This window comes from Pyxicephalus adspersus, chromosome 2 (assembly GCF_032062135.1).
Source record: "Pyxicephalus adspersus chromosome 2, UCB_Pads_2.0, whole genome shotgun sequence".
In the NCBI taxonomy this organism is placed as follows: Eukaryota; Metazoa; Chordata; class Amphibia; order Anura; family Pyxicephalidae; genus Pyxicephalus; species Pyxicephalus adspersus.
Window position 1 is genome coordinate 128,525,567 of NC_092859.1, and position 13,475 is coordinate 128,539,041.

Below are 13,475 nucleotides of genomic sequence, written 5' to 3' on the forward strand. Positions count from 1 at the left end.
TAAATAGGCTAAACTCTAATACAAGCAAATCTTTATTATGATGTATTTTTATAGTATGTTCCATGTTCTATGTGGACGTTCCAGGTGATTTCTATTTTAGAATATAATACAGCACAACATGTATGCAGTATGTGACAGGTGCATTATACAGTGCTCTGGGGAATGAAACATTTGTGAATGATTTTATCATTGTGCAGAAAAAAATGCAAAATTATAAGTGAATACTTAAAGCTAAACTCTGGAGAAAAATCTTTTTGTAGCTATATGACAGTACTGGTGATTGAATGGAGTGGAAGGGGAATGGAAGAAAGGCGCATGTGTTGAGTATGTGTTGGCTGGAAGTGGAGGGTTAAAGCATATCAGGGCAATGTTTTTGTAATATACTCATGACACTTTCAGATTTCTGCAACACTTTTAAAAAGCCATTTGTAAAGGTCACTCCCAAAATGAAGAACCTCAGCCCTGGCCGCTGACACTTCAGCATGTCTATCCTGATATTACCATGCCTCCTGGCTAATGTGGGAGCTCAAAATCCAATGAGAATGACCTCTTGCAATGGGCTGCAGTGCAATCTCAGGGGATTTCAAGCTCCCAGTTTAGCCAGAAGACAAGGTACCCTTATCCATGTTTTGATCCATCTGTTTATTTATGAATGGCTTTTTAAAACCAATTGTGTTGGGGGTACAGAGTGGTTGGAAAACAAACTTCTGTTTACCATGCAGGGTGTGTTTTACTTCTTCATGGATTCTCTCTAAATGCTTTAAGTTATCATCTATGCTGATTTCTATGAGTCAACCAATTTAGGCCTTCTACATACACTCAATGGATGTCAGATAATCGTCGCTGGAAATGATAGTTGGTAATGGTTTCAAGTGACAGATAAACAAATGAGTGCTGTACACAAAGGGAGGAGAGGGGAAAGTATGAGCGAGTGGCACCCTACTCTGCTCTTTTCCAAATGAGTGGGCAGTGGTCATTATTGATCGGTCATTCATCAATCCACTGTGCACCAAAAAATATTGGTGTCTTATAAACTGACCTGGGAGGCACAACCTGCCCATTGCTCAAGGAACCCTTTGCAACCTTTGGAGGAACCCTGGTTGATAAACACGGCTTTAGACCAATCCTGCCGGCACCATTTTCCAGCTGGAGCGTGTGCAGCATCATCAAGCTCTGTTCTTCCTGACTGTCCCTGACCCAGTTTCAGACCATGATGGCTTAGTATCAAATGTGAGCATTACCTAGGACAGTCAGCAGAAAAATGCCCTTTGCCTAAGAATGTTCATTCCTCCAGACAACTTCCACCTATCAACACATTTTCATATTTGCATAACTGACCCTAATATCCCTTACATTAGCGGTCGCCAGACGGTGGTCCCTGAGAAAACTTTGGCGGTCTGCAGTTCTGGCCAGTGCACCCCCCAGCAGGGTCCTTCTCCTGACCCTGCTGGGAGGTGCATCAGCCAAGCATTAGGGGGGTGCTGCACTCTTTTTTAATTTTTTTAAACACAGAATTTTTACCTTACATAAAAGGGTTCTCTACCCTTTTATGTAAAGTGTAAATTCTGAGTTTAGGTACGCTTTAATTTACCTTAATCCAGAGTTTGCAATCTTTCACAGCGGTTCTAGTTGTGACATTTGATATCATGCGGTTGCTGGTTTTGCTGTCTCTTGTTTGGTGTCATCTCTCACAATGGCGGATGTAGAACATTCACTCTTTTTTAATACTGGAGAGAAGGAGCTGTGGGAGGGGAGAAATACCTCCTGGTAAATTATAATATTTTATTTAATTCAACATTGACCAGATTTGTACCTAAAATGCAATAACCCCCGCCCATACAGATCATCTCTAATATTGTTAGATTGTAAGCTCTTCGGGGCAGGGTCCTCTCCTCCTGTGTCACTGTCTGTATTCGTCTGTCATTTGCAACCCCTATTTAATGTACAGCGCTGTAATATGTTGGTGCTATAGAAATTCTGTATAATAATATGTTCTCAGATATGTTCTCTTTACTAGTAGAATTCTAATTCTATATATTTATTAATTTAAAATAGGTTTATGTTAATAATGTCTGTGTTATAGTTTATTATACAAAACACGAGCTAAAATTAATAATATTCAGCTTGTAGTCACCCCTCAGCCCCATCCCATTACACAGAGGCGGACACAGTAAACTACACTTCCCATGAGACTTTGCGCCTGGCGACGTCAGGCCCGGTAGAGCACGCTTGAAGAGGATTCCCCAGCCGTCCCCGACGTAAAGCCCTGGGTGACGTAGCCGGTGCCGCGGCCATCTTTGTGTAGGAGGAGTTTGGAGGCAGATCGGGGCAGACAGTCTTGTGAGGCCGCCGCATCCTTTCCGCCATGTCCGCCGATAACCTGGAAAATAAAACGCCGGAGGACGTCTCCACCGAGGAGTTGAAGGTGAGCTGACAGCGGCTGCGCTGCTGGATGAGGGGAAGCGGGTGCATGGCTGATATGGCGGAAAGATCCAGAGAGCGTCGGAGGATGAGTCATAATGTGCGGGTTCCCGGCGCCAGCACGTGAGGGGCCCCTATGGCCGAATGCGGGACCCCCGGCCCATCTGCGCCCCCCCTTTTCCCGGTCTGACTGGTTATCAGAATTTTACCTAATGGCTTTCTAGATGACTAGGAAGGGCGGATGACCATTGGGGTCCCTCTGTATCTCTATGCATGGGCCCTGTGCTCCCATCTGTACCTCTATATATGGGCCCTGTGCTCCCAGGGGTCCCCCTGTACCTCTTTGCACGGGCCCTGTGCTCCCAGGGGCCCCTCTGTACCTCTTTGCATGGGCCCTGTGCTCCCAGGGGCCCCTCTTTGCATGGGCCCTGTGCTCCCAGGGGCCCCTTGGGCCCCAAACCCTCTGCTCCCAGGGCCCTGGCATTCTCTGCCTACCTGCCTCAGACTGACATTTTTGGGGCATGTGCTATTATGGGATCCCCTGCTCCTCCTGGACATGGACCCTGCATTTCTTTATTTTGGAGCTGTTCTCAGAGATTTTTAAAGTGTCACCTACCATCCTAGGGTCCCCTGTACTCCTGTGGTTGGGCCCATAACCCCTCTGCTTCTAGGGCCCTCCTTTCTATGTCACCCCGGGTCACAGCTATTCTGGGGGATTCTGCCGATATGGGATCTTTTGCACCTCCTCCTAGGGGCCCCACACCCCTCCATTCCTGGGAACAGCTTTGCTCCGTGATAATTGTATTTTAGGGGTGGCATCTGCTAGCCTAGTGTCCCCTGTACTCCAAAGATTGGCCCCCAGACCACTGATCTTAGGGTCACCCCCTAGGTTGGTGATTCTGGCTTATGTATGAGAAAGTTGCCAATATGGCTCTTTCCCCCCTTTTGGGCCCATGTGCTCCCTACAAACAGGCAAACCTTCTCTACATACCCCAATATGTGTTAGGGGGGCATCTGACATTCCATTTCCTGCTATTCATCCTGTCCTAATCCTATATAGAGTCCCTAAGATTGGAGCTTCTAAATGACCCCAGACATGAGAAACCATCAGGGTGATATGTAGGGGGTGAGCACATGGCTGGTATTTTATAACTTGGGACACCGGTGTGGGTAGCTGATGATCTCATTATAATGTTGGGGATGAGATCCTCCTCCTGCTGTGTCCATATGATGATGATGATGATGATGATGGTGATGATGCTGGAAGGAAGGGCTGACTCCACTTGCCATGCTCGGCTTCTGGAACAGCCGGGATTATCCTGGTGGCTGTGCATTAGCCCCACCTAATCTGCAGTAATGAAGAGGTTCCATGGAGTCCCTGCAGCAGGTTTCATACAGCCTCACCCATCTGATTATTTTCTCATTCTACATGGTGAAGGGCGTGAGATGTTCTTGTATCTAGTGCTACGAATCCCATGTAGAACTTTTCTTTCATGCTGAGCTAATTCCTTTTTTTGTAGAATGATCCCTGGCACACTATTGTTGGAATTCATTATAATAAAATAGACTTGGCTCATATGTCTAAATGTGTGCAAACCTATTCATTCATTGTCTGCATTCTAACAAGCCATCATGATGTATTATGAAATAATTATGGGGAGATATATACACTGATACACACATATATGTATGTATGTATATCAGTGGGGCAATCACTTGGCCTCAGGGGTCCTCTGTTTGATTCATACATTGACCACTGGCTGTATTAAGTTTCCAGGTCTGCTAATATTATATTTCCCAAGCCAGCAAATATGTTGCCCCATAAACGTGGGTGCTGCAAACTGCTGCCATACATCTAGAAGCAGCAAACAGCATCGCAGGTTGACATCAATGCAATGTTCAATCCAGAAAGTTTTGTAGGCGGCTGGCAGCACCTGTATTGAGACTCTTCAGTAACCACCCAAAAACAGCCGGGTGCTTGGAATGCATTGCTTTTGCAGTTGTAATGCAGGTATTCCTAATCCAGGGGAGAAAGTCAGTAACATGGCCAGAAGCAACATGTTGCTTCCAGGAACCGCAACCCCTCCATAACACCACTGCCTGCATATACATGCTCAAAGTGGTTCCCAACTGCTCCCACTGGGGTAAATAGGAGTATATTTGACCTTGCTGAGGTCAACTGCAAGCTTGAAATGGCCCCATCTAGCACTTGGTAAAACTTTCTTTTATGTTTCGAGCTTTGCAATCTTTGGTGTCCGTATCTTGCCATAAAAAGCATCCTATGGGTTGACAGGGCGGCCAGACATCACGGTGGTTGGTTTGCTAGATAACGGGGTTCTGGAATGGTGAGGAGACTGCTGGAGATCACTGCCATCACATATAAGTCCTATTATTACGTATTTATATAGCGCCTACACATTATGCAGCGATGTACAAAGCCTATAGTCCTGTAACTAACTGTCCCTCAATGGGACCCACAATCTAATGTCCCTACCATAATCATATGTCATTAACACAGGCTAAGGTCAATTTTTGTGGGGAAGCCAATTAACCAAACTGTTTTGCTACCTATGGACATCACAATGAGTCTGGCAGGGTCATGTCTGCATATAATACTGGATCAGTTGGGTTTGGAAGGCTCTGGAGGGTGTCAGGGAAAAGTAAGCTCCACGTGTGGACGCCGGCTGCCTATTACCACGGCCACATTTCTTGCTTTTAAGCTAGGAGGGGTTAATATCACAGCCTGTGATTTCCTGCACCAGTGACTTGTATTCCCCTCATTTCTTGTCCTGCTAACACAAGACAAAGTGAAGGGAAATCTCTTGGCTGGAGTTGGACCTTTAGTAATGCTGTTCATGGTATCTTCTTCCCTCTAATTCCCACATGAGAATACGTTTGTCGTGTCAACTGCATTTCAGTTCCATGATTCTCCAGAAGCTTCTTCTGCACAGCTGTGCTGTCAATCTATATAGGGAAATCGACTGATCGTGAGCTTGTAAAGGGTTTTATTTAGACCATGATTTCCTGATTCATTCAGAATGTACTTGGTTCACATACAATGAACATCCCCCCACTTTATATGGGAACAGTGAGAAGGACTACCATCAGCATTTTTTATTTAGGATATATTCCTGGTTGTGTCCTCAGTACCTTCATTTTGCCCCATTATCTCCCATTGAGGTTCATTGTTCAGTAAAGAACACAGGTCTGTGGAGTCATCTTTTGTGAAAGTATTGTAGTATCACAGTAAAATAGAACTTAAAGCTGTGTTACTCACCTGTCCCCATTCCCTCATATGGTGCTGTTTGTTTTTTTTAACTTCTTTTTTACGATCTTCAGCCATTTTAATTGACCAACCGGGATGACATAGCACCTGCTTGGGTGCATGGGAGTTCAGTCCTGGCTCGTGCAGAAGCTGGGAAATCTGGCAACTAAAGCTGACGCTGTGCATGCAGTGATCGTGCGGGTTGCAGGGATTATTGCAGAAGGGACATCGCCTGTTCTTTTTGTAAAAATAACAGGTCTGATAATGTAATCCTAAAAGTGGAACTTAGTTCAGCATCGGGGATAGGTATGATAGCCGGGCAACTAGCTGGGAAGTAGCAATGCAGCCTTCCGGTCTCTCCTAGAAAAGGTTTGTTAAAGGTTATTATATTGTCCCAGTCTTTCCTTCGGGAACTGATAGAAAGCTGTAATTTATGGATATTTTGACAGACAAATTCTATCTGGCAGTAAGTCTTCCATGGAAGCGGACTTTTCTACTGCCTTAGCTCCGTGCAGATACCCAACACTGTCCAGCTGCTTCAGAAGAATGAAGCTCTGTGTTGACGTTCTGTACGCTTGTGTAAATGACATTAGTTTAATTTAGTAATTTGGAATTCATTGACAGGTGCATTTGACCTGCTTCAAGTGTGTTTTATTTTTTTTTATTTTTTTTAAAGAGTTATGTGAATTCGAATGACCATAACAGCAGTAGTCCCTGTCGGAAAAAAGCAGAGATCATTCTTAGTCATTGTTTCGGGTTGTCATCCTGTGCAAAATGCCTATTACTGCTTACCCCCAGTCTGCGGTGATCTAATAATTTAGGGCCCAGCCTTACACCCCTGAGTACCTATACGTGTCCCTGTAATTTGTTTGCTTTTTACAATATTACACTTCTCTACAGTGATCATATGGGTAATCTATTTATCGATTTTCTGTACTTCTCTGACAAAACAAAAAAAAAATCACAAGACTGGATTGCTGTAGCTTTCGGCCATGTGTGTCATCCCCAAGTCAGGTTTTAGTTGTTGTGGAACCCTACTGCTCATCTTAAAACTTGGGGAAAAAAAAACAGTTGGGGGGGGGGGGGGAATGCTGCAGCAATCCTTAAGAGAAATTAAAGTTTATACAATGTTTTTTTTTGCATTGATTGCAAGGTTCTTGCACCTGCTTTATGTGAACTCCTGTTCTTTGATGAATGTTGAGGTGTTGCTAGTAAAGTTCATCTTCCAAATGGAGCTGTGCTCCCAACACAACTGTCCAACCCAGTGTGAATGTTACCATGATATCCTGGGGTTGTCCTTGTTTCACAGACTAAGTATATGAGGCGTCCCAACACCCAATGTATATGGCCATGACTTAGGTCAGTATGTTAGCCGGTAGTAAAGTAAGGATGAGAATGATGGCTGTCATGGCTTTCTTTAGCCCTAATCCTAATATGATCTTGGGCAGCACGGTGGCTCAGTGGTTGCACGTTTTCCCCGTGTCTGCGTGGGTTTCCTCCGGGTTCTCCGGTTTCCTCCCATCCCAAAAACTTTCAGTTAGGTTAATTGGCTTCCTGTCAAAAATTGACCTTGGACATATGACTATGGTAGGGACATTAGATTGTGAGCTCCTTTGAGGGACAGTTGGTGACATGACTATCGACTTTGTACAGTGCTGCGTAATATGATGGTGCTATATAAATACTGTGTAAAAATAATAATATGCTTTCAATTGCCACGCAACCCAATGCATGTCTTCCGTATTGCAGTAAGTCGCACATTTGTGAATAAAATCTAGATTGTTACTGCAACTTAATGGATAGGAACAATCCCTGAGAAAGTAAGAAAGCCAGAGGGACAGCATAACAACTAGACAAAAAGTATTAGCATGTTTCAGATAGAAACAAATTTATTAAAATGTTTTTTTTTTCCATGGGTATCGCATGTAAAATGCTGAACTATTTTATAGCAAATTTTATTTTTCTGTGGTTGTTTGTCCCAAGAAGTTTAAAATCTCTGGAGGCTATTTTTGAATCCCGGGACAGATGCAGATTTGATATACACAGGCGACGCATTCATCAATCTGAATATCAGTCCTGTTATTCACCAGAAGTCAATGGATGGTCTGTAGTGATGGCATATTTGATAATCAGAGGGAGGGAACATTCTGTATGGAGCCTCGTTGGCTGTATCCATGGGGATCTGCAGAAAACATGGAATCTCCCTGACTCCAGAAGCAGATTTGTATGATAGCTGACGCTGGGGACCCGACAGGCCTTGTTTACAAAGTTCCAACAATTCTGTAGCTGCATTGAAATACATTTAATGTTTTGCTTTAGCTGTTGTTGCTGTGTAGGTAGAGCTAATTTATATTTTATCAGGTGGTTATTGAATTAATTTCTTCATATACCCTTGGTTTTGTTCATCTTTCTTTTAGGAAGTGGATGATAAGGTAATCAGTCCAGAAAAGGCAGAGGAGGCCAAATTAAAAGCAAGGTATCCTCACCTTGGTCCCAAGCCAGGAGGTTCAGATTTTTTGAGGAAACGGCTGCAAAAAGGGGTAAGCAATTCAAAAACCCAATGTATATTTTGTCCCTACATACTGCAGGTTTTTTAACTACAAGCTTTGGAGCTGAAAAAGCATGCTTATTTCTAAGGAGTGCACAAGGCAGGTTGTTTTCAAAGCAATGATGTCACTCCATGCATCCTTCTGGCAGAACTTTATTTTTGATTTGGTTGGGGGTAGGAAACACTGTCAGGTTTCTATTGCTATCTCTGTCCTTGTTGGGGATGTTCACCCTCACTCCCTGTGACACTGGTGATTACTTGAATTGGAGAAAATAAGGACAAGCTGAAAATTTTTAGTTTTCATCAAATCAGGAATAGAGGCGAAAATAACCAATGTGGACATTGTCTTTTAGGGGGCTTTATCACTTGCTGATCCGGGGTGTATTCTCTCAATTCTTGTTGAGTTTACAGGACAGGAAACAGTACATATACCCCCCAACAGACTGTTTTAATAATAGAAAAATATAATACAAACATTAAAACTACTTGAAACCAACTTTCAGATGGGGCAATTAGTGATCAGAGGTCCGATGTTGAATGGAACCCAGAGCCCACCAGTCATTGTGGGGGTAGGGTTATGCTCATTGCAGAGCTGTATGCCTATCTCTGTAGTTGTCATATCAGTCCTTTTGCAATGAGAGCACTGCTTCCCTGCAGAGGACAAGGGTTCCATTCTGCAGCTGCTGGCAGGGAACAGGCTTTTCCATTTAGACTGTGACTGCTTTAGGAAAAAACCAACTGTTAAGCCCTGAACACATTTTACTTTAATGTGCTTGGGATGTACTTAGCTTAATTCTTTCTGCCCTCCCTCTCCTGTCTTATTCCCTGGCAAAGCGGAGTAATAGCAAATCCCTCAGCTAAACATTTTCACTCAGGTTTGTATTAAATTAAACATGGAGGAATGTCAGACCGCATCCTCATCCTAGTGCAGATTAGGAGCTCTGGGATTAACCAGTCTCTATAGCACTGGAATTTTATTTCTATTTAGAGAACATGCAAAAAATGAGGGAAGGCTGTGAAAATGGGGATACTGATAATTAAGCTGTCTGATCTTTATTTTTGTTTCTTTTGGATTTTAAATTCCACATGTTATTACAAATTGACATATTAAAGCATATTTGTTTTATCTCATATAGACATGGACAACCTATATAAGGGAAATTTCTTTCTAAAATCATACCAGAGTCTGTATATTACATTACAATGAAACTGCATCAAAGTTCCAAAATGTTAGTGGTGTGTCTCTATCTATCTCTATATATATTGTGTGTATATAATTAATTTCTACACACTAAAACAATTTTCACTCGCAAAAAAGTTCACAATACTAAAAAAATAAATTTCCAATGTATTATTCATTAGCTGTATCATTTTAGGATAATGATAGGATTTTTATTTCCTGTATTGGGCTTGAGTACAGAAAGGTTTGTCATGTTCATTACATTTTTACTTCATTAGATTATGAATTTGTAGCATAAAGAATCTGAAGATTTTAGATATTCTGGTGACACTCTTTGGAAATCTTTTGACTAGCTTTAAATGTTTCTGTGTAGTTAACCAATCCGCACACTGCAGCATGCAGCCAGTAAGGAAAACGGCATTTTAAGTCTTTAAATTTCATGGAGGTAAATGTAAAATAGAATTGCCTGTTCCCCTGCTAGCATGCTGCAGAAAAAGACCATTGTTTAATGTAAATGCAGTGGTTGTTAGCACAAATCTGAAATCTGTTGAGTCAGAGCTAGATGTGTACAATCCGTTATATTTGCAGAGAGGACTCTGCTTCACACAGAAGGGTCCTTCTAATCAGTATTCTGGCAGGGTACAGATTACATCTCTTCTCTGCAATTATAAAGCTGCTTCCAGTCCCTGTCTCCAGCGTCTGGTTGGACGTTCTTGGAGAAACCGCATTTATCTCTAACTTTGCTGTCTCGTCACATGTCCTGTGTAAAATGCTCCTCTCCAATCACAGTTTGTTCTCAGCAATTGTATTTAAAAATCCTGTAGTACATATATATATATATATATATATATATATTTTTTTTTTTATTTATTTATCTAGGAGCAGGCAAAGTAACATATCTTCTCTTTTCCAGCAAAAATATTTCGACTCTGGTGACTACAACATGGCTAAAGCAAAAATGAAGAACAAGCAACTTCCTACTGCTGCCCCAGACAAAACAGAGGTTACAGGGGACCATATTCCTACTCCACAGGATCTTCCACAGAGGAAACCTTCCCTTGTGGCCAGCAAACTGGCTGGCTGAGCCGGCTCAACTGCATGAAAACCACCTCATTCCCATCTTTCTCTTCCTTTTTAACCTTCTGTTATTCTCTGATCCTCCTCCTTGTACACTAATAGTCAGTCTGACAGCCTAGCAGGCAGGAGTAGTGCAAGCTGCTGTCTTGAGTGTAGGATGAAACTCTGTAGTATCAGATTAGTTGTATAAACCGATGCACTGATAAACAGGCCTGTTTCTGGTATAGCAATGTAAAGAAATTTACTTGAAAACAAAAAAAAAAATCACATGTACATAATGCCTATTTCCTACTGGTAGGACGCTTTGGGTTTTACCATTTTAATGTCTGCTTTCCTTTATTCAACTTTTTTCTTCATACTGTACTTAGTTTTTGTTATTTACGTTTTTGTTTTGATTTTTTTTTTGATCTGAAAAGCAGCAAATCAAAATTTAAAATTGTTCTAAAATGCTGTTGTGTTTTTTTTTTGTTTTTTTTTCCCCCCTTCTGCCCTTTTAACTTGAATGGCCTTAAACCTTTCTCAGCTTTAACGACAGGATTGGACTTGGGCAATATTTGCTCACACTGCTGTAACCTTTCGTGAACATAGTACACAAAGAAAGTGGCCCCGTTGAAGCTGGCATCTTTCCTGGTGAATAGTGTAGAACATTGTTGAAGATTTGGATGATGTGCGCATGTGCATAGACTGTTGAATTCACTTTTGTGCCATTTTGTAAATACAATAGTTTTGCACAACCTTTTTGCAAATGTGTACTAATTTTTACAGTTTACAAGATCTATATGTAAATCTGTAGCACACTTTAGCTCCTTTTAATTCCTGGCAGCGGTTTTTGTTTCCCAGAGTCATTACCACCTTTTCAGAATTCATGTCTTATGCGTGAATTTAAACCACAAAGGTTTTTGCTCGCTAAGGATGCAAACCTTAAATAAAATTCTTGCTAGATGTGTTGGAACTGCACTAAGGCCTCTCCCATGCTGCTATGTAAGTTCACCTTAATGTTGGTGAAGCTGATATCCTTTATATTAGATCTGGCTTGTCTTTGTAGTAACACCACCAGTTGTTGACTTGCCTGTGGGCATAGTGTGACTTGCATGCGTTTGCGCCAGCTCCATTAACAGTGGTTCTGCATGCCACTGTGGTGATCCGCATGCATCCATCTGCGGCAGAAAAGGGTATTTAGCAGACTGCAGCACCTACTAGGCCAGTAAAGGGTGACCTTCATCACTGCAGATATTGCTAAGTTACATCTTCCCTGGTGTACAGTTTTTTTTGGAAGTTGTGTTCAGCAACAGTGGAGTTGTGAGGTGTTGCTTATGCGTGCGAAGGATGTGCACATGGCCTCTTGTAAACACTGAGTTTGGAACAGGGTTGTGACCAGCATTGGGACACATAATATTTGAGCAAAACAAAGATGAGTAATTTATTGGTAATGAAATCTTTTTTGTTTTGTTTTCTCTGCTAAGCCCTTGAGGTGTATAATATTACAGTGCTTATTGGTGTCCTGCAGTTGTTTACTGGTATCAACACTTAAAAGTAGTTTAATGTTGCATAAGACCTCCAATCATGCTGGATATACTGAACATTTATGAATATTGTTAATAAAGATTGCAACTGTACTGTGTTGTATTTCTTACATGTTTCTAGAATTTGGTGGGTGGAAATACAGCAGGTCCAAATGACTGGGCTGTCTTACTGCAATTTGTGCTAACATATGTTAGCATGCACAAGATCATGTACAATCATTGGAGAACTAGATTTGATAAAAAGAATATAAACTGCATGGGAAGGAAGCTTGATACTTGGAGAGCGATATACTTATCTGGGAGGAGATTCATTATGAGTACAAGAAGTTGTAGACCTGTGTCATACAGTTTAAATGTTTCTCCAGGGTAAGACTCGGGGAGAATGAGTGGGAAACAAAAAGACTGGAGGGAGAAGGAAAGGGGCAGCAAAGGTAAGAAGAAAAAAGAATTCTATTACTTTAGTCTGTGCACTGTAAACAGTCCAAGCATTGGAAAGTTCCAACCATTTCATGAATGTCTTCTATATACACAGTATCAATATTGGAGGCTTTCTTAGGATTTCAGAAATAAAAACAAACTTCTATAAAGATTATCGTCATGTACACTTTGGGTTCTTTTAAGGTACTTGTACAATCTTTTTGCACTACATTTAATTTGAAAAAAAATTTGTGGAATTAAATGAACACTGATGTCATCTTAACGTCTCTGCCGAAACTGAAAAACGTTGAGCTATGTCGATGCCATTGGATGGGAGTTCAGTCAGTCAAAGCTTTGGAACTGCTAGCAACCACTTTTGGATCCTGTGTGAGAATGACTGTTATACTAACCTTGAACCTTGCATCCAACATCTATATCTGGCGATCTCAACCTTTTTACCACTGATGAACACATATAAAAAAAGTTGTGGTCAATTAATAAATTGACCCCAGTATAACGAGTTGACAGCACACTCATTGACCCGGGCAATATTAGTCGCAGTCTGGGGAAATAACCATAAATGTTTAATTGAGACCAGCATGACCTGCCTAGAAAACAATTCTATAAGAAAGCATCACGCCATGCAAAGCAACTCAAGAGTACATCTATAACAACCATCTGTTTGTTGGCTTGCAGCAAGTTTATTTTAAGAACTCTGAGTCAATAGAAAACTGGTAATCTGTTTTTCATTTACTGTTTTCCACTCTTCCAGACAAGATAATTATTTGGTTATTGCCTCAGGAAATAAAAAGGATGCAAACACATCACATCATTCTATAGTTTGCTAAAAAAAAAAAAAAATACTTTATACTTATCAGGAGCCAGACCAACGTCAATCCTTGGTAACATGTACTTTGTCTTGTCAGTCAGTACTATTTAAGTGTCATACTCTCCACTGTCCCTTCCAAATATTCAGTGCTTTGGGTCATGACCTCCACATAGGTGTAGTTTAGTGGCTATCACTCTTGCCTTGCAGTGCTAAGG

The 13,475-nt window shown here is 41.6% G+C and overlaps 1 protein-coding gene across 1 annotated transcript; it reads left to right on the plus strand.

Annotated features, from left to right (window-relative positions):
* The first annotated feature begins 2,267 nt into the window (after positions 1-2,267).
* ARPP19 (cAMP regulated phosphoprotein 19) lies at positions 2,268-12,107 on the plus strand. Its single transcript, XM_072402364.1, has 3 exons — positions 2,268-2,425; positions 8,104-8,226; positions 10,328-12,107. The coding sequence occupies exons 1-3, from the start codon at positions 2,366-2,368 to the stop codon at positions 10,496-10,498; spliced, it is 354 nt and encodes a 117-aa protein (XP_072258465.1). The 5' UTR covers positions 2,268-2,365; the 3' UTR covers positions 10,499-12,107.
* Positions 12,108-13,475: the final 1,368 nt, after the last annotated feature.